A 26,062-nucleotide genomic window follows, 5' to 3' on the forward strand; every position below is an offset into this window, starting at 1 on the left:
TTTTTTTTTTTTTTTTTTTTTTTTTTTTTTTTTTTTTTTTTTTTTTTCATATTGACACTTTAACTATCTTTGTATAGAAATATCTTACATACCAATACTTATTGATCTTTTGCTTCTTCTCCAATATCAATTTAATCAAACAACTTTTTATATGAATCGAATATATAGAATGCTGATGAATACAATTCAACCCAAATTAAATAGAGGATCTCGATATAACCCTTATCGTATCTAAATCTAAATATAAAGGTAGAAGAGACCTACCTCAGCTTGCTATCCTTATTAAAATATAAAGTTGAATCCTTGTTAAAATATAAATTAAAGTTGGAGGAGTCATAATACAATTAACTATTTTTATCAGTGTATAAAGTTGAAAAGGAAAGAAAAAGTAACTGAAACCTCCATATGAGCCTATCCTGCCTTGACATCTTTTTTGGAGTGTGATGTAAGTCTTACCCAACTAGTGACAACACCGTTAAACCGTTCATATGAGCCTATCCTACTTTGACATCTTTCTCGGAGTGTGATGTAAGTCTTACGCAACTAGTGACAACACCGTTATATACGACTTTTATACCACCTTGTTTACATCGTCTACGAGCAAAGCTTCAGAATTTTGCAGCAAATTAAAGTTTTTCTCTGAGGTGGTTTTGCTCTCATTTATGGCTGCATGTAACTCTCCACTCCTCTTTTTTCCATATTAACACTTTAACTATTTTGTAGATATTTCATATACCAATTTTGACTGATCTTTAGCTTGTTCGATCTCCAATTTAAGCAAACAACTTTTTCATTTGATTTGAATAGAATGGTGATGAGTTGCATGTGAATTACTCTCATTCCGCATTATTACTCTAATTGATACTCTGGACTTGTCTCTATTTTCTTGGTTTGAGTTTTTTTCTTTTTGGATTTGTTTTATAATAATCTTGATAATTTGCTGATTCTGGGTTTTATTTGGCTTCTAACAGTGAAGCTAGAGGCTTCTACTTTGCAGATGACAAGCCTGAATTTGGGTTCCCCTAGACCCAAATTGACTACATTTGGTGCTGTCAAAATTCAGTCTTTCGTTAAGTATAATGGTCTGCTAATATCCTCCAAGCCAAAGAAACCATTGGTGGCGTGTCAAGCTTCCACTCCTGAAGCTCAATGTGGGTAACTTTTGGATTTGTGTTATTAGTTTTGTCCCCTTCAATTCATTCACTTGCATATAGTGTGAAGGGAACTGTAAATGGTATATTCACAATGCAAAGAATACATGATTGCAGTAGTTGCTAGGCGCTAGTCGGGCCTAGGGCTTAGGCTGTGCACTATATAATACTACGTATATAAAACAAAATTAACAATGCTGAGTTAACTCGGCTAACTTGGCCTAATTGATCAAGTTAACTTAGTTGAGTCGGCTGAGTTAGGCGCCTAGGCGGCCGACTAGGGACTAATTCCCCTCAGCCTCCTAGCGCTAGACAGCGGCCTAGGTCAATTTTTGCAACTGTGGGTATAAATAGGATTATACATGAACATTAACTTGGCCGAATTGATCGAGTTAACTTAGCTGAGTCGGCTGAGTTAGGCGCCTAGGCGGCTGACTAGGGACTAATTCCCCTCAGCCTCCTACTGCTAGACAGCGGCCTAGGTCAATTTTTGCAATAGTGAGTATAAATAGGATTACACATGAACATAAAGTAGCCACAACAACTAAATGACCTATTCTACAAGACTAAAGACAACTGTTGCAACAGAGGATATAGTCAGTTCACATATGTTGTAAATCATCCTTAATATAGTGTTGGTTTTTGTGTGAAGTTAGCATTAATCTGAGCTGGCCTGTCACTACTGTCTCTGCAGCTGTTGAAGCACCTAACTCAAACACTTCAATTTCAACACCATCTTTAGTGTCCCCTGCTGGGAAAGATGCATTGCTTGCTAGAGCTTCAGAGGAAGGATTTGTTGTAATTCAATCGCCTTGGGTAACAATATTATTTGTACTCGAATTATGTGATATAAATACAAACTGTGTATGCTAAGTTTCTTGTGTTGCAGGTTGGCCTTTTTAGGAGATGTGGTACTCTTAAAGGAAAGAGTTGCCCACCATGTTGTAAAGAGGTATGATCATAAATTCATAACCTCCTTTTATATTGAGCGGTGATTTCAATTAATGTGGTCTAGCTCTATAAGTATTCTTTCCATCTTGTTAAAATCTAAAAATCAGTATACATTGAGTTACATTAATTTATACACAATTTTAAATCTCTTTGCATTTCTGGACCATGACGGATTGTATGCAGACCTCCCCTTCTATTACTAACTAAACTAGTAAATTATCCGTGCGATGACAGATAATTTTTTTATTATATATTTAAATAATAAAATTAATGATGAAATTATAAACAATTTTAATATTTAACTAAATGCTTATTTGACACGCAATACAGAATCAAGTAGTTGATAAGGACCAAATTCTCTGCTACATTGATCAGCTTGGTTGGGAGATTCCTGTTGAGGTTTGGACCTTAATTTCGATGTAATTTCTTAATTAGTTGGACTACATTCAATGGCCTAAAACCAATCATTTTCCCTATGTGTTTTGGGTTGAAACTTTTGCAGGCTGATGTGTGTGGAGAGGTTGTAAGCATATTGCTAGAAGATGGAGGTATGTATGCTTGTTGGAGTGTGATATATATATGATCATTTCTTGATTTTCTGGTGTTCTGATTTTTGTTGTATTTGTTGTGCAGCTCCTGTGGGATATGGTGATCCTGTTATGATCATTCTGCCTTCTTCTCCTGGTGTTAAAGAGCTTCCATAGATTATTTGTTATGTCGTAATATGGGAGTTTGGCTCGAACATGTCTTTGTAAATATATAACTCTATTAAAACATGAAGTTAGAATAGACCTAACTCCGGTTGCTATCATTATTAAAGTATAAAGTTTAATCTTTATCAAATACTCCGTATAAATTAATGTTGGAGGAGTCAGTAACTCACTAACTACTAATAGATGTGACTATTTTTATTAAAGTATAAAGTTAGATTAGTGAGAAAAAGAAACTACCCATGTGAGTCTATCTTACATAGCCATCTCTTTTCAAGTTCTACACCGATAATATCTATATGTTTATTATGGATCACCTTGTTTTTCTTGTATGCAAACAGAGCTTCAAATTAAACTTTTACAAAAAAAGTTACCTTGCCCTGGGATTTTTTGCTCTCTCCATGACTCCATGTAACTTTCCGCTTCTCTTTTCTCTATATCGACACTTCAACTATCTTTGTATAGATATTTTACATACCAATTTTTACTGATAGCTAGTGATAACACCATTATATAATGCTTTTTTATACCACCTTGTTTACATCGTCTACGAGCAAAGCGTCAGACTTTTGCCACAAAATTCTTCTCCGTAGTGATTTTGCTCTCATTCATGATTGCATGTAATTAACTTTTCACTTCTCTTTTTTAATATTGACACTCTAACTATTTTTTACGGTATCTTACCTACTAATTTTTACTAATCTTTAGCTTTTTCTCAAATTTAATCAAACATAACTATTTCATTTGATTTGAATCGAATGGTTATGTATTACATATGAATTACTCCCTTTTCGCATTACTTGAATTGTGGACGAGTCTCTATTTTATTGGTTTGAGTTTTAATTTGTTGAATTTGTTTTATAATCTTCGATAATTTGAGTTTTATTATTTGACTTCTAATAGTCAATCTAGAGGTTTCTACTTTGAAGATAACAAGCTCGAATTTTGATTTAACTAGACTCAACTTGACTATATTTGGTGCTGTCAAAAATCGATCCATACACATAATAAAAGTAATAAGAATCGATGCTTATCAGTTACCAATATAATGATGTTATTTTTTGGACTATTTTATTTTTACAATTTATTCATTATTTAAATCAAGAATTGATTATTGACTTGTAGTAATAAGTCACTAGGGTCTCAGCAATACTCTGGCGATCAAAATCGATAACTGTCAACTGACGAACGGTTGTTAATAGCCTTTGAAGAAGGCGACCAACTGATTAACTTTTCCACTAGAGAATACGACTTGTTGGAAACTTTCTTCAACGACGATCGTCAATCGTTAATCAGTTGATAGAACTCTCGTAACTTGTTATTACTGATCAATAACCAATTCTTAAGTTGTGATATATGAAAATAACATGTTAATGAGTTTAATTATAATTTTTAAAAGAGTTTATTACTGAAATGGTCCCTCGACTATTGCGAAATTAACAATTTGGTTTTCGACAATTTTTCTTGCCCAATTAAGTCATCGACTTTAAAAAATTTAACCAATTTGGTCCTCCGTTTATTTTGGTGTTAAACAACCGTTAAATCGGGACCAAATTGATAATTTTGCTATAGTCAAGGAACCATATCGGTAATTAATTTTTGACTGAAATGGTCTCTTGACTATAATAGAATTACTAATTTGGTCCTGATTTAACGGATATCAAATGGTAAAATAGACGTAGGACCAAAATGGTTAAAAATTTTAAAGTCGATGACTTAATTAGGCAAGAAAAATTATCGAGGACCGAATTGATAATTTCGCAATAATCGAGGGACCATTTCGGTAATAAACTCTTTTTTTTTTGGAGGAAAATAATAAACTCTTTTTAAAAGTTTACAAATGTATAAATTAAAGTTTGGAGGTTTATTTGATTATGTCCAAATTTGTTTTAGGTCAATTTCCAAATAAGGTCTTTGGACCAAAAAATCTAATGGATTGATTGTTGGAAGAGTTTTAACCGAAGCCGGTTACCGCCTTCCAGGCCCAGGGCCCGAGGAAAGATTATTATTATTATTATTATTATAAAAATGTCGACTCCCCTTGCTCGAGCCAATAGAAGTAATCGTCTTCTATGTAATGGCTTGAAGGGCATCCTCCAAAATTCTCTCGAACAGCCTTTTGATTCACTTGCCTTAATAAGAGTGCTAGGCACCAATTTAGGCGGTTGAACCAGAGATAGAGTAAGGTGTGAGTGAAAGCGGCCTTCTACATGATTTCATCTTGATTTAATTGATTGAAAGGAATTCCTATAATATTCGTGTGTGTAACTAAAGCCCATTCCGAATGTATGGGTAATTTATATCATGGACTAGGGTCCGCATATCATTATGGATAGTGAATCAAAAAGCAATCATTATTGCATGGACCATGGTCAACACAGCTGTGTGGACCAAAAATAAAAAGTACACTATTTTTGTACTGAAGGTACATTATTTTTGTACTGTAGTACAAAAATAATGTATCCTAAAATAATGTACATACAGTACAAAAATAATGCACCTTCAGTACAAAAATAATGTACTTTTTATTTTTGATCCACACATATTTTTTGGGGTGTATATACACATGTTATATATTTACTTATTTTTCAAATTTAATTTAAGTATATAAATTATGTTTATATACACAAAATTCACAACGAAAGACATAAAAATTCATAACATCAAAGCACAATTACTAACTTATTTTTAAGTACATAATTTATATTATTAAGGTGCAAAATTTTATAACAAAAGCTCACAATTTGAGATATATACACATGTATCAAGGGTCCGCAATGCATGTGAACTTGATATATGGCGTAAATATTGGTATGTATGTATATATAGTCGGTCGGGCAAAGGACAAGGTGTCGTAATAGCAGCACTCAACGTTGTTGCTTGCTTCTTTTGTCAACTTTCTGCTTTCCTCTTTCATTTCCTTAAGCGTTAATCTAAATCCTCTAAACATGGACCTCCGTGAATCCATCAAGAATCAGGTAGATGTTTCCTTAACGCTAGCGAAGCACGTCTTCTCTACAGAAGTCAAAGAAGATTCCAACCTAGTTTTTTCTCCTCTCTCAATTAATATCATTTTGGGTCTGATTGCCGCCGGCTCCGGAGGTCCCACTCTCGACCAGCTACTCGGTTTCCTCAAGTCTAAGTCCACCGACGATCTCAACGCCTTTTCTTCTCAGATCGTCGCCGTTATCTTCTCGGACGGCAGCCCCATCGGCGGCCCACGCTTGTCGGTGGCAAACGGTGCGTGGATCGACCAGACTTTGCCTTTCAAGCCTTCCTTCAAACACGTGGTGGACACTGTTTACAAGGCTGTTTCTGAATCCGTTGATTTTCAGCTCAAGGTTAGGGTTTTTTTTTTTTTTTTTTTTAAATCTCCCATTGGGTTCTTACAAAGTTTGCCTCTCTTTTAGATAGTGATACTATCCAATCCGAACTGTGAACTTGGCTTCTCTTGTCTGCAATTGATATAGTAGTTCTCGAAATGTTGGATTGCTTTTCCCTAAGAAAGATTTTCAGAGCATATTATTTGAAAGTTGAAACCTTTTTGGATCATTAATGTTATTCTGCAATGGATGTGTTTTTATGTAAGCTTTAATAGTAAGTTAGGCTATAGGATTGGATTGGATTGCCCTAATTTTGGTCGGAACTGTGAAGAATAGACAAATACTGAGTAAATGATTTGGGGGATAATTGAATTGTGTGGTGTTTAGGGATTAGTTGCTTTAGTAGTCATGGCAAATGGCAAATTTTTTCTTTTCCAGTCTAAATGAATGCTTTTAAGTAGTCCAATTTTAGTTTGTAGTTTATGTTTTGAACTTTTTTTTTAAGGTCTTTTGCTCTGCCTTTTCCATGCCAATGCAATGTTTTCAGTGTACAAAAATGGGGAAGAATGACATTGTTGATCTATTTGATTGGGCAGGCGAGTGAAGTGGCTAACGAAGTGAATTTGTGGGCAGAGAAGGAAACTGGCGGTCTGATCAAAGAGATACTTCCCGCAGGTGCAGTTGACAGTACAACGAGGCTGGTTTTTGCAAATGCTTTGTATTTTAAAGGAGCCTGGACTGAGAAATTCAATGCATTGGATACAACAGATCAGGAGTTCCACCTCCTTAATGGGAGCCCTGTCCAGGTTCCCTTCATGAGCAGTAAGAAGAAGCAGTACGTGAAAGCGTTTGAAGGCTTCAAAGTCTTGGGGCTACCTTATAAACAAGGCGAAGATAAGCGCCATTTCTCCATGTACTTCATTTTGCCAGATGCCCGGGATGGACTGCCGTCTTTGATGGATAAGGTCACTTCTGAATCCGGATTCTTAGAGCGCCACCTCCCTGGTCATGCGGTTTCGGTGGGCGAGTTTCGTATCCCGAAATTCAAAATATCCTTCGGCTTTGAAGCTTCAAGGGTTCTTAAGGAGCTCGGTGTGGTGTCACCTTTTGCTGGGGGTCTCACGGAAATGGTGGACTCCCCCGTGGGGAATAACCTCTGTGTTTCGCAAATTTTCCACAAGACCTTTCTTGAGGTTAACGAGGAAGGTACAGAAGCTGCAGCTGCTACTGGTGTTACAATAAAGCTCCGAAGCTTGCTAGTGGAAGAGAAGGTAGACTTCGTGGCTGACCATCCGTTCATCTTTTTCATTCGAGAAGATTTGACTGGAGTCGTCGTCTTCATCGGGACTTTACTTAATCCTCTTAATTAATCAAGGTATCAAACTGCATCTTCTGTATCATGGTTGCTCTTGTTTAATGTACCAACAATACTAAATCCAAGCTCAATCTAGCATATATATATATATAGTTCATGTATAAGTAGAAGCGGAGTTTGTGTTTTTGGGTGGTGCATTGTTAGAAGTCTAAAATCAAGGTTTTGTGTCACTTGATGAAATCATAATATGGAGTTATTTTCCACTGTACTGCTCATCACCCTTTCAACGGGTTGATCGAATAAGTGAAAAATTTTATGCAGGAATATTGCTTAAGCTAAATTTTATGGAACTTTTCCTTGTCTAAAATTTGCAACTCTCTCTAACTTTCATCATGCTTGCGGTTGACTCAACACGGGACCTAATCATGTTAGATCTTTTTGAGTCTTTTACGATTCGACGCATTAGTGAATCTTGTTACTCATACATTAGCTAGAGTGACAATTTCTCATACTGCTCAACAAGTCTGAGATTTGGTTCCTCCCTTACGTGATACCCTTTACTTTCAAAAAATCTAAAGATGGATGTGAAAATTTTGTCTCAAATAAATGAATGCAATATGACTTATTGAAATTCAAAACTTTAAATATTTATTCATTACCAACTAATTCATCGTATTAGAGAGTTATAAATTTGAAAGATATTATTGCATTAACAAACAATATAATATTACAAAAGTAAGTTGCCTCACTTTTTAACTTTTATATGACTTCCAATCATTATATTAATCACCATTAGCATATTAATTTGAGTATTTGACTCCCTACCTTTTGTTTGGTATACTTCAATGTCAATTTAAAAAAAAAAAATCAAAATCCTCCTTATCACAAACTATCACGTAGTATATTATATTAAGGTCAAGAGAGAAATAATGAAGTTATTCTCAACTATGATGGGTAGAACTGTAGAAGGCGACGATGCAATCAATTTAACTGTATATATTGACTTTTTGCTCATTTCATCACTTTGACAAATCGCTTTAAATGTCATCATTATGCTTATAATTTACTAGCCTGGAAAATGATATGATCAAAGCAAATAAAGTAGATAGCATTGGCTTAATAATTGTTTTTATTAACTATGTATTTGTTACATTTGGAGCAAAAAAGCTTTCCCTTATATTACTGGTGCAACAATTTATTCAACTCCCAAGCTAGGTAGCTTGTGAATTAATTATATTGCTAGATTAATTTGTTTCTCTTTTAATACAAAGGAACCTTTTTCAACACTATAGGAATTACAAGAATTACTAGTTATTCCTTATTGTCCCTCCATTCACACTTGACAATTGGTTGCTATTCTCTCTTGCTCAAAATAGCCAGTTTATTCGACTTCCAATGAACAATGCTATCCTCTATCTCATTTTACGTCCGTATTTTATTTAATATTCATTGGTCAAATCACAATCTTATTTAATATTCATTAGTCAAACCATCAATATGGTGATGAATCTATGGCCATTATGAGTATATATGACATTCATCTCAACGAAAATGTGAAATGTCAAACATTTTGGAGCTAAAATATTTTTACATTTATAGAAAAACCTATAATTTAGTTTACATTTTGGTTTTGGAAGCGCATTAGGCGAATTTGATCTAATTCATCTATGTTCCAAGTTCAAATAAATTGCCAAACAAGATTTGCTGTTAAAGTGGATCAAAAAATTAAAAACTAACCCAAAAAATCGTATACCATACAAGGTCATATACATTATAGGTTTCTAAGTTTGATTTTTTGGCTTACACAAGTGGAATCTATGAATCTAATGCATAGTTGACACTTATGATTGCAAATCCAGAAATTCATGGTACAAAACAAGGAAGAATAATGTTAGTTGTACCTAACCCTTAACCTTAGTTTTATATTATTTAAAATTTATATAACTTCATCCTTGTAGCACTGATTAATGGGAGAATTGACACTTTTCGTCCCTAAGTTAAAAGATAATTGTAAAATTCACCCCAAAGTGTTGGTCATACTCACTTTTTGTCCTTAAGTTATCATTGACGTTGTATTTTTTGTCCTTTTTACTAATAAAACATTAGGGACAAAATTTGCAATTTTAGTATAACTAAAGGACGAAAAGTGCAAAGCCAATGATAACTTAGGGACGAAAAGTAAGCATGACCAACACTTAAAGGACGAATTCTACAATTACCCTAAGTGAGGGACAAAAAGTGCAATTTTTCCCGATTAATTAACGAATAATCAATAAATATAAATAGCAATGGCACATACCATACGCACCCGTATAATCACTATGCAAAAGTATATACTATATTCTTTTAAAATGACCAAACCAATTGATAGATAATAACCTTCAAAAAATTTTTGATAGATACCCTTTTGCAGCAAAGAGAGCTCCGGGTATAGATTTTCTTGGTACAAATGAGAAACATATATGATGCTGCTGTAGATTGGCGCCTCAGGCAAAGTCTCAGTTTTTTGTGCTTCAGAGGTACTTTCTGGCGAGAGCTCTAACCTTTGTATCAAAATGAGATGATGTAATTCGAGATCCAGGTAAGTAGAGGGGATTAAGCAGAGTCTGCAAATTCCAATTTAAAGATCAGTCAGTGCAGTAGCAAGAACCGTTCATGTAACCTTGTGAGTGTTACTAATATTCAGATAAACTGTTCAAACCTTGTTAGTGTTGCTGGCATGTATCATTAATGTCAATAGAGTTTAATAATTTTGTAGTTCCTCGTACATAGACATGCTTTACAATTTTGTCCATATAAAAGAAAGATTTGACTGATTGATAATGAGAAGTTGAGAACTAGGGTGCGGAATGAGGATCTATAGGAGAAATGAAAACCATAGTGTTTTCCCGGGCCTTTTATATGTATCCTATGCTGGCAAAGTCATCTCTAACAACATTTCAAACTTTTTATTTGTCATCATAATGTTAAAAAATATTCCTTTATAGAAGACGAAAATTTTCATGAATAGTAATTAAAGTTTTCAACGCGTTTTGAAGATAATTCATTCCTCCTAAAGGAATGAAGGAACAACTACTCCAGTCCGTGTACCTCATCAGAGTTACTGTGTGCCCAAGTCACGATTGAAGAATTCAGAATTTTAGTAAAACTGGAGAGTCCAGAGTCAATGGTACATGTTAGGAGTAGTTGAGTAGGACTTTAGGTTTTAACTTGTGTGTTTCAAATTTTCACCATCACCCAAGAAATCTATATTTTAAAATTTGGACCATATAATGTGTTTCCAGAATATAAAAAACAGATTTTGGAAATGTGTTTCCAATTTTTTAGCTAATAAAGAAATGACCTGATATTTTTCCAAAAACTTTTGTTTTATTAAGAAACAGCACAGAAACGTTTCCGAACAAGTTTCAAATACAAAGTGCTTCTGAATCAGGGTAACGTCACCCCCAGAAATTTCCGTACATCCTAGCTCAAAATTGAAAATTGTCTCCTTGAATATTATATGCATGTGTTTTAGTAAGCCTGTCCATATCTAAAGAAAATTTCAAACAATTAAAATCCTAAAAAGACCTCCGAACATCAAAATGGGAATATATTCCCAAAATGACAGGCAACATTCTTAGCATTTATTTTATTAGCTACATGGCTACACCTACCTATAAAAGTTGTTTCATTTAAAAGAAGTCTCAGCGTAGATCTATCAGTCTGTAAGAGAGAAGCCGTCCTGAGTGGAGTCTCACAACAAGGTCCAATCAAGTTTTGGATACAACAGAAACTTATCATGGGCAAAGAACGGATAATGCAGGTTAACATGCAGAAGTGCAGAACCAAGTTCCAGCAGCCTAATTATAAGTATTTAACCAGGAAATTAAAAACATGGAAGAGAAGAAATCCTTCTTGAGAAGCAGAAAGAACATACCTTTATATAAAGCTCATGAACTTCTTGGAAGAAGCTTTTGATTCCATCATCATTGCGAGAATCGTGAAGCAGCATCAGTCGTGTATGTATACTTGATTAGTCAAAGAAAACATGAAATATTTTCCAAGAAGCTTATAAGATAGAAATTAAGGCACTAACAGCAAACAGAGAGTGATGTCCAAGGATAAAGCCATATTATTGCACATATGCTTTATTTATAGCAAATGTGATTAGAGAATAAAATGTACTCTGTTGACAGGACAGGAATTAGATTGGTGTGACTATCAGCACAGGTAGGAACAAAGAAAAATAAACTAAAAAAAGATGTTTGGCTTAAGGACAAAAAGAATACTTACTAGTGAACTTTACCAGACACTAGAAGCTATAATGTTTAGATAAAAAGTTTACTGGCTTTTACCCAAATATCTACATGGTTAATGAAGATAATAAATTTTGCAATACAAAACCACCTTGCTTATGTGCTACTGTAAATAAGTTCAAAATTCAATATTTTGCATCCATCCAGTTAATTGGATGATATGTAGGATATGACCTGCAGTGACATACACTGAAACTGCCGAATCATTGAACCGGTCAATTGCCTTCAGGAACCTGGATGAAAAAGGTAGAGAAGAAGAGCGCTTTAAGATAATGACAGGGAGGCATAAGAAAAACTCTAAAATGACATAACACATATACAACATATACAGAGGTTCTGGGGATTGGAATCTCACATTGCACTGGTAGTCCATGCCAGATCCTGCACAATGTCTAATGCGGCATGTAATATGAACTGGTGCTGATGAGCAGCATCCTCTTTCTGACACGTAATTGTATAGTAAATAAGGTAACAAAATACTTGCTCAGGATACATGTCTACGATAGAAATGGACCCTTACTAATGGGAAAGATGCCCAAACACAGACAGTGAAGAAAAAACAGAAAACAATACTATCAAATACAGAGATAGCAGCAAATCAAAGATATAACTTTAACTTGCAGTAAAATGTATATCAGAGCATGTGTACCCTCACATTTATCTCATACTACAAGAGAATAGTGTTATTGTCAAAATCAAAATCAAAATCTAAACCCGGTGCCATTTTAGATCAAATGTACTCCACTACTTACCCCCCCAAACGCCAACTAATTTCTTTTTTCTTTCATAAGAAATTCATAACAAAGATCAACTTGATCTAAAACGAATATCTTTATTTTGAAGTAATTTTCATAGCCAATTTGATTCTAAACCACATTACCAACTACAGTGAGCACGTAATTGCCAAGGAATTTGAAGTGTTCCTTTTTTTTCTTTTTTTCTTTTTTTTTTTTTTTTTTTTTTTTTTTTTTTTTTTTTTTAGTGCAGATCATAGAGCATTTTCAACAAAAAAAAAAAAATCATACATTTCTCAAACTGATTAGGGTTATATAAAACTGATTCAGAACTTTAAAGCAAACACAAAGCATCATAGCATCAAATTTCGAATTAAAACCTAGGAAAAAAATGCGAAATCCTGCATAGGAAAAAAGTGCATACTTTAGGTGCAGTTCCAACTTCAGCTTCGTAGATGGGAATGTCGTTCCTGCTTACGATCATAAAACAAGCCGTACTCGCCATCTCTTTCGTCTCCTCGAATCCCCAAACCTTAAAAGATAAAAATAAATTTAAAAAGAGAAGAGGAAGAACCAGTAATTGAGTAATAGCGATGGTGAACTTTGACAGTAAGTTGCAATGCAAAAAAATGAGAGAATCCGCAGAGAGATCCGAACCTGCAACTCAGCAACTGCCCGTTTACCAATCACCAGGATACAAACTTTCGTCCCTCTCTCCGTCTTGTTGATGCCAAGATCTCTTAGAAATCAGACTCAGTGAAAACGACGCCGTATAGATGCTGGCAGTAGTAAATTTATTTGCTAGAATTTATTTTGGAAATATCATTTAAATTTATAAATAAGCTATTAACTTTATTTGATAAAAAAACATGTTAAACAGTAAAAGCACAATTACAATTGTCATTCACACCAAATTACTCCATGATATATGTCATATCAAAAGGATTTCATGGGAGTTAGTGTGAGAAAACACTAATCTCTAGGGTCCCTCCGTCTTATTTATTGTGTCTAGTTCAATAACTCAACTTAATTGAAGTTATTTTTAATTTTTTTATAATATTAAGTTTAGTATTAACAAATTACACAATTGAATGAGAGATAGCTTAGTAATGCTATACACCCATAATTTATTTTTCCTACATTTTTTCATCTTGACTTTGCATCATTTGATTGGTTTGAATTTTTTTTTTTTTTTAATTAGTGGTGGTTAGCCTATACAAGAACACCCAATGATTAGGAGCTACATCACTAGGAAAAATATGAGAGGGAAAATTTTGGAGGGGTCCTAATGAATAATACATTGATTAAATTTGTTGAAAAACATGTGTTTTAAAATTATACAATATTTTAAAATATAAAAAAGACACCTTAAGCTATTGTAAAATGAATAATTTATATTGAGTATTTAAATATGAAACCATGTCTTATGCCCTATAACTCCACACTTCATGTGGTGCAACATCACATACTTCATGTATGTGGTACGGGAATATCTCACCCACCCTGGGATTTGAACCCAGGACCACAAGATTAAGAGCCTTACCAACTAAGTTAGACGAGCAATGAGTTATTTATAGTCAATCTTGATATTACTATGGAGGTTACGAGTAAAATTAATTAACAAGTTACACAATTGAATGAGAGATAGCTTAATAAATAATACATTGATGCCAAAGACCTTGTGGTCAAGTGGCATCCAGTATCTCGGTTAACACTCCCACATGGATGATGAGAGTGGGTTCGAGCCTCAGTCGAGTCAACTGTTGACTCGTGCTCCAGTAAGTTGAGAAAGCAATACTACATTGTCCTAGAGTAGAACTCAAAAAAAAAAAAATACATTGATTAAATTTGTTGAAAAGCATGTGTTTTAAAATTATACAATATTTTTAAAATACAAAAAGTTAAACAATCTTAAAATTAATTATTTTATCAATTAAAACAATTTATTTTGAGTATTTAAATTTGTATGCATGTCTTAAAAGATCATCATATATAATTGAATAACTGACCTACTAAATTCACAATGTTTATATTACGGAGTCATGGATCAAGGTTCACTTAGTAAGATAGACCATTTATATAAGTTTGTTTTTACTTTTTAGTATCCTATAGGTTCATTTTGATATGAAATGCACTAAAAATGAACTTGCAATACATTAAAAATGACATCTACTAATTTTGAGACAGAGAAGTTTTGATATCAAGATACTAGGAGATCTACTAATTTTGAGAGTGGAAGACTATATCGGGAGGAAACCACGTACATACGATGTCTAGTTATTAGGGGGATGCCCTATAACCTAGTACTATCAAAGTGGGTTGAAGCCCGCCCATCCCCGCGATGAGGAGGCTTAGGGTCATGAAAAAATAGGCCCGCGAAAATGCGGGCCTAACGGAGCAAGCCAAAATTGACCTGTAACCGGCCCACGGGCCAAGTACTCCTTAAATAAATAAATATAAAATGATACTTGTGTTTTCCTATTTGTTATTCATTAACAAAATTAGATGGGCCGCCAACCCTCGAGGGGCAAGCTAGGGTAACATGAATCCCCCAATCCCCCATGATATATGTAACATTTCACTCACCTTGGGGCTCGAACCCAGGACCACAAGGTTAAGAGCCTTGTGCTCTACCAACTGAGCTAGACAGGCAAGTAGTTAATTAACAATTTTATCAATTAAAACAATTTATATTGAGTACAGTGTTATCAAGTCGACGCCTAGGTGTCCGGTTGGTCGAGATCGAACGCCTAATGTGCTCGCCTTGCCTAAGTCCAGAATACAACCCCAGAACTTCACAAAACATACATGGGTATAACCTACACACTAAGGCGAGTCTACCGGTGTAGTTTCCAGCCAGAGAAGTCGTCAGAATCTGCCTCACGCGCCGTCGCGTGGACTTGGAGCGGCGGCGTGTGGAGGAACGTAGGTGGCTCCGATGGCGGAGCGATTCGAGCTCCGGCGTCGCCCTCCTGTTCTGAGCAAAGTCCACTCCTCTTTGTGGAAACATTATGGAGCGAAATAGGAGCAAACTAAGGATGTTTTGCATTAGTAGAGTTAGTGCTGATAGTGGGAGTAGTATTTCCATGAAAAGAGTCCCTTTTTGTCTCAATTCCTATGTATATATATGTGTAATCAGTGTGTAGTGATAATACATAGAAATATACAAAAGCTTTTAGTTTCACACTCTTCTCAAGGCTACAACTTTCAAGAGTAGAGTAAATATGACTACTACAAGTCTACAACTTTCTAGAGTAAATATGGTTGCCTATTTCCAACACATATCATGCCTAATTGCCTATTCACATCCTAATTATTTTATATGGGAATATATATATATATATATATATATATATATATATTACTCATCGCCTAGTCGACTAGGCAGTCGACGGTATCTCGCCTAGAAAGTTCGCCTTGATAACTATGATTGAGTATTTAAATTTCTATGCATATCTTAAAAGATCATCATATATAATTGAATAACTTATTGACCTACTAAATTCACAATGCTTATATTAAGAGTCATGGATCAAGGTTCACTTAGTAAGATAGACCATTTATATAAGTTTGTTTTTAGTATCATATAGGTTCATTTTGATATGAAATGCATTAAAAATGAATTTGTAATAGATTAAAAATGACATCTACTGATATTAAGACCAGAAAGTCTTTTGATATCAAGATTGGGAAGTCTACATATCGAGACCAAGAGATCTACTAATTTTGAGAGTGGAAGTCTACTGATATCGAGACTAGGATGTCTAGTAATATTGAGACTTGAAAGTCTTGCAATATCTTCATCGGGAGGAAACCACGAACATACAATATCTAGTTATTAGGCAAGTAGGGATGCCCTATAACCCCATCACCAATCACGCACCTCATGGCCCCTTGTCACTAACAAAATAACACAAGGAGGCTAACCAACTCTGCCCGGTTTTCCACCAAAATGGAGAGGTTAAAAACTATGCAGTTGCGCAAGAGAGAGGTAGTGCAATGCAGGGTACAAAACGATGCATAACAAGGTCCAAGAGGGAGGGGTGTAAGGCAGGGCACGAGGTGGTGCAAGGTGGAGCCCGGGGTGAGAAGAGGCGCGACTGCCGCCTTGGGCTGAGGTGCCCGGGGGCGCCAATCGTGCCCATCAGAGCCCCGGCGACATGGCCGAGCGCCCTGGGTGGCGACTGGTTGTGCCGCCACCCTGGGGCGCGACATCCACCCCTTAGGCGCGACCCCTATCGCGCCTTTGGGCGTGTGTGTTGCGCTCATCGTGCTTCCCATGGGGGATCTGCAAGGGGCTCGGGCACGTGGCGGTTGGAGGCTGGAAAGGACGGTTGAAGGACAGGACAACGTGGGACACGTGTCTGGATGTGGTTGGTGTTCTCTAGATAGCGTACTCGTGGGTGGATCATGTTGGATTGCCTACAATATAAAAGGGGAGGGGGGGGGTCTGGTTTGAAGCATTGGGCCAAGTGGTTGGTCTCCTCCCTCCTGCAAGGTAGATCCTCGTCCTGAACGATATTAAATTGTATATTTTTAGTATTGAAATTGTGAATTTTCATAATGTAAATTATGTTTATAAGTTAAAATACATAACACATAAAAAAGATTAAATTGTGTATTTTTAATATTAAAATTGATTGCATTATTTAAAAGGAACTTGTGAATACAAAACAAGGTAATCAATTACATATATGATATATGTTTAACATTTTGTGTTTATAATATACAAATTGTGAATTTTTAAAAGGTAATTGTTAATATCTTTAAAAAAAAAAGAAGTAATTATTAAAATATAATACTCAGTATGTAAATTGTGTATGGTTCACCTCGTAAGTCCCGAGTCACAATAATAATTTGCGGGATCATAACCTTAAATTGCCGGAGTTTCAAATTTGCAGAATTGCAGCACTTTTAGCTTCGACGATCATGTCGACCAGAACTCTAACCCTTGGCACGAGAAGCACTCTCCGTCTCCGATTCTGCAAATTATTCTCCGATTGTTTTCATTTTCAGCATCCTTATCCCAGAATTCCTCAAAGCTTCCTCTCATCTCCACCACCCACCACAGCGCGCCGCCGCGGCAACCACCATTGCCGACCCTTTACATCTACCTCTCATTTGTTTCAACTCCAAATCCAATCGCAGCTTCAAAGCTCGGATCCATCTTCTCCTCACCTCGTGAACGAGCTCTCCCGGGTACTCAGCGACTTCAGAAATCCGCACCATGATATCGAGGCGGCGCTCAGTCCATTCCGCTCCCAAATATCAATCAATGTGGTTGAGCAAGTGCTCAAGCGGTGCAGGAATCTGGGGTTTTCCGCTCACAGATTCTTTCTCTGGGCTCAAAGGCTACCGGGGTTTCGACATAGTGAAGAGAGCTATCGCATTCTTGTTGACATCTTAGGAGGTAGCAAGCAGTTCCCACTGTTGTGGGATTTTCTCTTGGAAATGAGAGACGCTAAATCTTGTGAAATCACTCCACATATGTTCTCGATTGTGTTCAGGGCTTATTGCAGGGCTAATCTTCCTGACGATGCCATAAGGGCTTTTAGCAAGATGGGCGATTTTGGGATTGAACCGAATGTAGATGATCTTGGTCACCTTCTGTATGCGTTGTGCAAAAGAAAGCATACCTCGCATGCCCAAAAATTCTTTGACAGAGTTAAGGAAAGTTACCCACCTTGCACAAAATGTTATAGCATTTTGATTAGAGGTTGGGGAGAATTGGGGAAATTTTCACAGGCACAGAAGCTGTTTGATGAAATGCTTCAGAGGGGATGTTCAGTTCATTTGCCTGCATATAATTGTCTCTTGGAGTCTTTATGCAAGGGAGGGAAGATGGATGAAGCTTATAAAATGTTCAGAAAGATGTGGTCGATGGAGCTTAAACCAGATGCTTTTACATACTCTATATTCATTCATTCTTATTGTCAGGCAAATGATATTCATTCAGCTTTCAAGGTTCTAGATAGGATGAAAATGTATGATCTTGTCCCTAATGTGTTTACTTACAATTGCATGATCAAGNGGGGGGGGGGGGGGGGGGTCTGGTTTGAAGCATTGGGCCAAGTGGTTGGTCTCCTCCCTCCTGCAAGGTAGATCCTCGTCCTGAACGATATTAAATTGTATATTTTTAGTATTGAAATTGTGAATTTTCATAATGTAAATTATGTTTATAAGTTAAAATACATAACACATAAAAAAGATTAAATTGTGTATTTTTAATATTAAAATTGATTGCATTATTTAAAAGGAACTTGTGAATACAAAACAAGGTAATCAATTACATATATGATATATGTTTAACATTTTGTGTTTATAATATACAAATTGTGAATTTTTAAAAGGTAATTGTTAATATCTTTAAAAAAAAAAGAAGTAATTATTAAAATATAATACTCAGTATGTAAATTGTGTATGGTTCACCTCGTAAGTCCCGAGTCACAATAATAATTTGCGGGATCATAACCTTAAATTGCCGGAGTTTCAAATTTGCAGAATTGCAGCACTTTTAGCTTCGACGATCATGTCGACCAGAACTCTAACCCTTGGCACGAGAAGCACTCTCCGTCTCCGATTCTGCAAATTATTCTCCGATTGTTTTCATTTTCAGCATCCTTATCCCAGAATTCCTCAAAGCTTCCTCTCATCTCCACCACCCACCACAGCGCGCCGCCGCGGCAACCACCATTGCCGACCCTTTACATCTACCTCTCATTTGTTTCAACTCCAAATCCAATCGCAGCTTCAAAGCTCGGATCCATCTTCTCCTCACCTCGTGAACGAGCTCTCCCGGGTACTCAGCGACTTCAGAAATCCGCACCATGATATCGAGGCGGCGCTCAGTCCATTCCGCTCCCAAATATCAATCAATGTGGTTGAGCAAGTGCTCAAGCGGTGCAGGAATCTGGGGTTTTCCGCTCACAGATTCTTTCTCTGGGCTCAAAGGCTACCGGGGTTTCGACATAGTGAAGAGAGCTATCGCATTCTTGTTGACATCTTAGGAGGTAGCAAGCAGTTCCCACTGTTGTGGGATTTTCTCTTGGAAATGAGAGACGCTAAATCTTGTGAAATCACTCCACATATGTTCTCGATTGTGTTCAGGGCTTATTGCAGGGCTAATCTTCCTGACGATGCCATAAGGGCTTTTAGCAAGATGGGCGATTTTGGGATTGAACCGAATGTAGATGATCTTGGTCACCTTCTGTATGCGTTGTGCAAAAGAAAGCATACCTCGCATGCCCAAAAATTCTTTGACAGAGTTAAGGAAAGTTACCCACCTTGCACAAAATGTTATAGCATTTTGATTAGAGGTTGGGGAGAATTGGGGAAATTTTCACAGGCACAGAAGCTGTTTGATGAAATGCTTCAGAGGGGATGTTCAGTTCATTTGCCTGCATATAATTGTCTCTTGGAGTCTTTATGCAAGGGAGGGAAGATGGATGAAGCTTATAAAATGTTCAGAAAGATGTGGTCGATGGAGCTTAAACCAGATGCTTTTACATACTCTATATTCATTCATTCTTATTGTCAGGCAAATGATATTCATTCAGCTTTCAAGGTTCTAGATAGGATGAAAATGTATGATCTTGTCCCTAATGTGTTTACTTACAATTGCATGATCAAGAAACTTTGTGGGATTAATAAGGTGGAAGATGCCTACCAACTGTTGGATGAGATGGTTGATAGAGGAGCAGTTCCAGACTCTTGGAGTTATAATACGATTTTAGCTTTCCATTGTGATCATAATGAAGTTAACCAAGCATTTAGGCTGATTTCAAGAATGGATCAGTGCGGTTGCCAACCAGATCGGCATACATATAATATGGTGCTTAAAATGCTTATTAGGGTGGGAAGATTTGATAGAGTTGAGGAAGTTTGGGATGGCATGGAAGAAAGGGGATACTATCCTTCTGTCTCGACATATGCTGTGATGGTGCATGGTCTCTGTCAGAAGAGAGGCAAACTTGAGGAAGCATGTAAATATTTTGAAATGATGATTGATGAAGGAATACCACCTTATACCTCGACGTGTGAACTATTGAGGAATAAACTTATTGGTTTAGGATTTGCAGACGAGATAGATATACTTGCAGATAAGATGGAGAGAAGCACTTCTTGTTCAATTCAGGAGCTAGCAGGTTTGATGAGAGGTAATAGGCGTTGTGTCAAACACAGAGATGAAGGTGAATACACAGATGATAGCGATGCACAATAACCTTGATGGATGAACAATTAAAGCTTCATTTCAAGCTGATTTCTTGTTCTTCATTCACAAGCTTGAATTTTTCATTTACTAATATTCCCATTAAAAGTGACAACTTGAGCATCTCCAAAACAGACTAAGGACAATGGAGCTATCTAGACTAATTGTCAAGCAATTGTTCTGGTTATTATATTATTGCATTATCTCAGGACTTGTAGCAGGCTTCTTTTCTTATGTTCTGGGATCAGATTGTCAAATCAGGGCATATCAGTGATGATAATTGATATGTTGTTGACCTCAACGGTATTTGTTGCAAGCTCAAAGGAAGCCCCTCCTCCATTGCCATTGTGTGATTCATTGGAAATTGGTCTCTGGGTAGAGAGAAGATGTCACAGCATGAAAGCTGAAACAGATGCTTAAGTGGTGGCTGTTTTGTGCAAAGCTGATGCTTAAATCTTCCCATCCAAGGGACTTGTTTGGAGAAATTGTGAGAAGTGTGGTCTTGTGTGAAAGAAACAGCACTCATCCTTCAGTTCTTTCCATTCCTAAAGATGATGGTCTGATCAAACTTGAAGTGCTGATATTGACTAGAGGGTCTGAAGGGGAAACAGGAAAGGAAACTGCAGAAGCCCTGTTGAAAGAGAAGATTTTGCAATGGAAAAGAGATGATTTTATACTTAGAAATGCTCACCAGATTGCTTCTGTCAAGTGAAACTAATAATTTCAAGTTCCACACTGTGTATTACCTTATTTATAAAAGTTCCAACTTTTCAGGCACTGAGTTGGGTTGGCTCAAGTATATGAAAGCAAACTAGCAAAAGTATTCAAGAACACAATAAAATTGAAAAATTACCCATAAAGATAATACAATTTGAGTTTTCTGGCATTTGCTAAACAGACAAAACATCTACAGAAAATAACTGTGGTTATCAGTATACAAAAGTTGAAGAATAGTTGTCTTGTTGTGTCACTAACATCAATTGCCAATGGGGCAAAGTCATCTAACAAGTATCTAATGCAAAGCTAACCAAAAGTCAATGGGGCTCAGGAAAACATTCATCTCTTGCCTTCATAGTTTCAGCATACAGGAATGGAATTATAAGAATAACCATTCCATCTATGAAACATCAAAAACCCTGGACAATCAGCACATTTTGAGAGACCGATCTCTTTCTTTTTTCAACCATATTATAAGCGCAGATTACGTTCATCCACTTTTATTGGTTTATTGGTTTTTTCTCCAACCCCAAGGGCCCCAACGTCCCGGCCTGACAAAACAACTGGAGGATGTAAATCATGATAACTCAACTGAACACAGAGGCTAGACATTTGCTCACTGCGCACAAGAAGCCCCTCAAATTGAGAGGTTGCTCCCACACTGCCGCTGGTGAGACTCGATCTCTGGTCTATTACTAGCAATACGTACTGGAAGTGTCTTTGGATCTTAATTATGTCGTTGGCACCAGGCGCGGGTCTATAACTAAAATTTGAATGGTACTACATCACCTGGCCTATCAAATCTGTTCTCTCTCTCTTAAACCAACAGTTTTTCGCGGGTTTTCTGTTTCTTCACTCCGTAATATTCTCCATCACTCTTGTACTATTTTCTTCAATTACATTTCACATCTCCTTAGCTTTATTGTTCTTCCAAATGCACTGTTTTTGACATCTCACCTCTTTCACATTAATACTGCTACTCCATCTCATCTCTTTCTTAGCTTTTCTGGGTGCAAAATGGCTCCGGATTTGCTTCATGGGACCCTACATGTGACGGTCTACGAGGTTGATCATATTAGCGGCGGAGGCGAAGGTGATAGACACTTTTTTCGTAAGGTACGGTATAGTACACTATATTATAGGATCGGAGTGATCTTCAATTCATTCTCGCTGAGCTGATTTAATTTGGTTCAATTCATACGCCATTATATATATTGTAGTTAGAATTTTTGATTTCTAGCTTGTTCATTTCATTTGCTATGGATCTGTTAGATTCATGGAAAATCCTAGTGTCTTCCATGTTGTTTTCAATTGATAGAAATCTCTATTATATTGCAGATTATGGAGCAAGTTGAGGATACTGTTGGTATTGGAAAAGGAAGTCCAAAGCTGTATGCTACTATAGATCTGGAAAAAGCTAGGGTTGGGAGAACCAGAACGGTTGATGATCCCGGGAACCCCAAGTGGGAAGAATCTTTTCACATTTATTGTGCGCATTCAGCCAGTAATGTCATATTCACTGTCAAGGACAACAATCCTATTGGCGCGACCTTAATTGGGAGAGCTTATGTACCTGTTAGTGAGGTTTTGGATGGGGATGAAATAGACAAGTGGGTTGAGATTCTGGATAAAGATAGGAATCCTGTTGAGGGAGGTTCCAAAATCCATGTGAGGCTGCAGTATTTTGATGTCTCTCGAGACCGAAATTGGGGAAAGGGAATCAAAAGTCCCAAGTATCCTGGAGTTCCTTACACCTTCTTTGGACAGAGAAAAGGGTGTAAGGTTTCCTTGTACCAAGATGCACATATCCCTGAGAAATTTATACCGAAAATCCCTCTGTCTGGGGGGAAGTTTTATGAAGGTCACAGGTGTTGGGAAGATGTGTTTGATGCAATTACTAATGCAAAGCATTTGATTTACATTACAGGATGGTCAGTGTATACTGAGATTACCCTAGTGAGGGACTCAAGGAGGCCAAAGCCAGGGGGAGACACTACGCTTGGGGAGCTGCTTAAGAAGAAGGCAAGTGAGGGTGTGAGAGTTTGTATACTGGTTTGGGATGACAGAACCTCTGTAGGCCAAATGAAGAAGGATGGTTTGATGGCTACTCATGATGAAGAAACTGATAATTTCTTCAAAGATACTGATGTGCATTGTATCTTATGCCCCAGGAATCCTGATAATGGTGGAAGCATCATTCAGGGGTTACAGATATCTACAATGTTTACTCATCACCAAAAGATTGTGGTGGTGGACCATGAAATGCCCGATGGAGGATCGGAGAAGAGGAGAATTGTGAGCTTTGTGGGCGGTATTGATCTCTGCGATGGGCGATATGACTCGCCTTTCCATTCTCTTTTCAGGACACTAGACACGGCCCATCACGACGATTTCCACCAGCCAAACTACACTGGTGCTGCAATCACAAAAGGCGGGCCGAGAGAGCCTTGGCACGACATTCACTCCAAGCTGGAAGGACCTGTGGCCTGGGATGTTCTGTATAACTTTGAGCAGAGATGGAAGAAGCAGGGAGGGAAGGATGTTATTATTGATCTGAGAGAGCTTGATCAGATTATAATCCCACCATCACCAGTGATGCTCCCAGATGATCAGGAGACATGGAATGTTCAGTTGTTCAGATCTATTGATGGCGGGGCGGCTTTTGGCTTCCCCGATTCACCAGAGGAGGCTGCCAAGGCGGGTCTTGTAAGTGGGAAGGATAACATTATTGATAGAAGCATCCAAGATGCTTATATCAATGCCATTCGCCGAGCAAAGAATTTTATATACATTGAGAACCAATATTTCCTTGGAAGCTGTTTTGGCTGGGCTTCAGATGACATCAATACTGCAGAAATTGGTGCGTTGCACCTAGTTCCTAAGGAGCTCTCATTGAAGATTGCAAGAAAGATTGAAGCTGGGGAGAGGTTTGCAGTGTACGTTTTGGTTCCAATGTGGCCAGAAGGGATCCCAGAGAGCTCATCAGTTCAAGCAATATTAGATTGGCAAAGGAGGACAATTCAGATGATGTATAAAGATGTAATTGAAGCTATGAGAGCCAAGGGAATTGAGGAAGACCCCAGGAATTATCTCACATTCTTCTGCGTTGGTAATCGGGAGGTGAAGAAGAGTGGCGAGTACGAACCTTCAGAAAGTCCTGAACCTGATTCAGGCTATGCCAGCGCTCAGGCGGCTCGACGCTTCATGATCTACGTCCATTCCAAGATGATGATAGGTGAGTAAGCGATGCCTTTGAATAGAATCCAACTAATTAGCCAGCATGGGTAGCTCAGTTCGTTTTTGAATGATAGATTATGGATAATGATATAGAATCGAGCCTGACAGCTACACTGTGAGCCTACTCAATGTGGTGGACACCAGACTTTAGTCATCCCGCCTAATAGATAGTCAAATCATCCTAATTTATTGCTTTTACAAACACCTGCAGAATGTGAGTTATATCCAATGTAGTTGGCTTTTTGTAGGCACTAGACATTGGCCCTCTTGCCTAATAGATTGCTGCGTCGTTGACTCATAATTTAACACCTTTACAAATCCTGTTAGACTGAGGTGTGAGTCTTGGAGGCGAGGAACTTTGCCGTTTATGGACAAGAATCCAACCAATATAATGGATTCTTTGTGATCACCCGACATTGACATTCCTCTAAATGGGATGATAAGTCACTGTAATTTAACAAAATGAATGTTGTTGGTGTGTTTGCAGTTGATGATGAGTACATCATAGTTGGATCTGCGAACATCAACCAGAGATCAATGGACGGGTCAAGAGACTCGGAGATAGCCATGGGATCCTACCAACCTCACCATTTGACGACCAGCCGGCAATCCGCGAGGGGACAGGTTCACGGCTTCCGAATGGCGCTGTGGTACGAGCACCTGGGCATGCTGGACGACTGTTTCCTCCGCCCAGAAAGCGAGGAATGTATCCAGAAGGTGAACAACATGGCTGACAAGTACTGGGAACTCTACTCCGACGAAAACTTGGAACGAGACCTGCCGGGCCACATGCTTCGTTACCCCATCGGAATCAGCAGTGATGGCATTGTATCAGAGCTACCAGGATTCGAGTGCTTCCCGGACACCAAGGCTCGTATTCTTGGAGCTAAAGCTGATTTCCTTCCTCCCATCCTCACCACTTAACTGCTTGTATAACGTTTTTTTTGTTTGTCATTAGAAATAAAGTGGCGTCTAGTCTTATAATTGACAGTTTTTTGCTAAATAACAATCCATTTTCTTCAATTCTGTTGTAGTTAGTTGAAATCTGTTTGATATATTATGTACGCAATTTTTAGTGAAAATGGGTTTGTGCGTGCCTGATACCTAAATATTATTTATGTAATTGTTATGTTGTTAGAGGGAGTTGATGATGACAATGTTGTGCCCTTTCATCCATGTTTGTAGCAGGTGATGCTACAAGGAGTGAGAAACATAAACTAATAAGCAAAAACTGAAATTTTTGAATCTTAATTAGCTTTAAATTAAACAAATACTAACTTAGTCCCTAAATTATACATTCTTTGCCATAGGAACTAATGCAGCCTATATAAATATGTAATATATAATTAAATTAGAAATGCTTCTAAAGTCTAACCAACTTTATTTATTATGTGGTACTAGTTTTCTTTGAAATATA

The 26,062-nt window shown here is 37.2% G+C and overlaps 6 protein-coding genes and 1 non-coding gene across 7 annotated transcripts; 5 read left to right on the forward strand and 2 right to left on the reverse strand.

Annotated features, from left to right (window-relative positions):
- Positions 1 to 662: 662 nt before the first annotated feature.
- On the forward strand, positions 663 to 2,806 carry LOC115995863 (biotin carboxyl carrier protein of acetyl-CoA carboxylase-like). Its single transcript, XM_031235010.1, has 7 exons — positions 663 to 672; positions 972 to 1,151; positions 1,804 to 1,967; positions 2,041 to 2,103; positions 2,433 to 2,501; positions 2,605 to 2,650; positions 2,736 to 2,806. Exons 1-7 carry the CDS (start codon positions 663 to 665, stop codon positions 2,804 to 2,806), a joined length of 603 nt encoding a protein of 200 aa, XP_031090870.1.
- A 2,849-nt stretch (positions 2,807 to 5,655) lies between these two features.
- On the forward strand, positions 5,656 to 7,800 carry LOC115997458 (serpin-ZX-like). The gene is made up of 2 exons (XM_031237013.1): positions 5,656 to 6,153; positions 6,732 to 7,800. The coding sequence occupies exons 1-2, from the start codon at positions 5,761 to 5,763 to the stop codon at positions 7,503 to 7,505; spliced, it is 1,167 nt and encodes a 388-aa protein (XP_031092873.1). The 5' UTR covers positions 5,656 to 5,760; the 3' UTR covers positions 7,506 to 7,800.
- A 1,923-nt stretch (positions 7,801 to 9,723) lies between these two features.
- LOC115996381 (trafficking protein particle complex subunit 2-like) lies at positions 9,724 to 13,275 on the reverse strand. Its single transcript, XM_031235588.1, has 6 exons — positions 13,140 to 13,275; positions 12,907 to 13,014; positions 12,104 to 12,189; positions 11,920 to 11,981; positions 11,370 to 11,455; positions 9,724 to 10,056 (listed from the first exon to the last, which is right to left on the reverse strand). The coding sequence occupies exons 2-6, from the start codon at positions 12,985 to 12,987 to the stop codon at positions 9,964 to 9,966; spliced, it is 408 nt and encodes a 135-aa protein (XP_031091448.1). The 5' UTR covers positions 12,988 to 13,014; positions 13,140 to 13,275; the 3' UTR covers positions 9,724 to 9,963.
- A 1,786-nt stretch (positions 13,276 to 15,061) lies between these two features.
- TRNAK-CUU lies at positions 15,062 to 15,134 on the reverse strand. The gene has a single exon. It is a non-coding gene; the product is annotated as a tRNA-Lys (tRNA).
- Positions 15,135 to 17,378: 2,244 nt separating this feature from the next.
- Positions 17,379 to 18,584, forward strand: LOC115995864 (pentatricopeptide repeat-containing protein At1g52640, mitochondrial-like). The gene has a single exon (XM_031235012.1). It carries the CDS (start codon positions 17,412 to 17,414, stop codon positions 18,582 to 18,584), a length of 1,173 nt encoding a protein of 390 aa, XP_031090872.1. The 5' UTR covers positions 17,379 to 17,411.
- Positions 18,585 to 18,978: 394 nt separating this feature from the next.
- LOC115996372 (pentatricopeptide repeat-containing protein At1g52640, mitochondrial-like) lies at positions 18,979 to 21,468 on the forward strand. The gene has a single exon (XM_031235579.1). It carries the CDS (start codon positions 19,012 to 19,014, stop codon positions 20,701 to 20,703), a length of 1,692 nt encoding a protein of 563 aa, XP_031091439.1. The 5' UTR covers positions 18,979 to 19,011; the 3' UTR covers positions 20,704 to 21,468.
- Positions 21,469 to 22,423: 955 nt separating this feature from the next.
- On the forward strand, positions 22,424 to 25,569 carry LOC115997438 (phospholipase D alpha 1-like). The gene is made up of 3 exons (XM_031236990.1): positions 22,424 to 22,524; positions 22,747 to 24,643; positions 25,133 to 25,569. The coding sequence occupies exons 1-3, from the start codon at positions 22,426 to 22,428 to the stop codon at positions 25,567 to 25,569; spliced, it is 2,433 nt and encodes an 810-aa protein (XP_031092850.1). The 5' UTR covers positions 22,424 to 22,425.
- Positions 25,570 to 26,062: the final 493 nt, after the last annotated feature.

Source organism: Ipomoea triloba, chromosome 11 (assembly GCF_003576645.1).
Source record: "Ipomoea triloba cultivar NCNSP0323 chromosome 11, ASM357664v1".
Taxonomy (NCBI): domain Eukaryota; kingdom Viridiplantae; phylum Streptophyta; class Magnoliopsida; order Solanales; family Convolvulaceae; genus Ipomoea; species Ipomoea triloba.

Bases quoted from the DNA above. Each gene is read 5' to 3' on its own strand.
- LOC115996381 (XM_031235588.1), bottom strand. From the start codon at position 12,987: ATGGCGAGTACGGCTTGTTTTATGATCGTAAGCAGGAACGACATTCCC. The intron at 11,982-12,103 runs GTGAGATTCCAA...TTTTTCATCCAG, and splicing joins GCATGGACTACCAGTGCAAT to GTTCCTGAAGGCAATTGACC. The intron at 11,456-11,919 runs ATATCCTACATA...AATCAAGTATAC, and splicing joins AGTGTATGTCACTGCAGGTC to ATACACGACTGATGCTGCTT.
- LOC115996372 (XM_031235579.1), top strand. From the start codon at position 19,012: ATGTCGACCAGAACTCTAACCCTTGGCACGAGAAGCACTCTCCGTCTC.
- LOC115997458 (XM_031237013.1), top strand. From the start codon at position 5,761: ATGGACCTCCGTGAATCCATCAAGAATCAGGTAGATGTTTCCTTAACG. The intron at 6,154-6,731 runs GTTAGGGTTTTT...TTGATTGGGCAG, and splicing joins CCGTTGATTTTCAGCTCAAG to GCGAGTGAAGTGGCTAACGA.
- LOC115997438 (XM_031236990.1), top strand. From the start codon at position 22,426: ATGGCTCCGGATTTGCTTCATGGGACCCTACATGTGACGGTCTACGAG. The intron at 22,525-22,746 runs GTACGGTATAGT...ATTATATTGCAG, and splicing joins ATAGACACTTTTTTCGTAAG to ATTATGGAGCAAGTTGAGGA. The intron at 24,644-25,132 runs GTGAGTAAGCGA...GTGTGTTTGCAG, and splicing joins CCATTCCAAGATGATGATAG to TTGATGATGAGTACATCATA.
- LOC115995863 (XM_031235010.1), top strand. The intron at 1,968-2,040 runs GTAACAATATTA...CTTGTGTTGCAG, and splicing joins TTGTAATTCAATCGCCTTGG to GTTGGCCTTTTTAGGAGATG. The intron at 2,651-2,735 runs GTATGTATGCTT...TTTGTTGTGCAG, and splicing joins CATATTGCTAGAAGATGGAG to CTCCTGTGGGATATGGTGAT.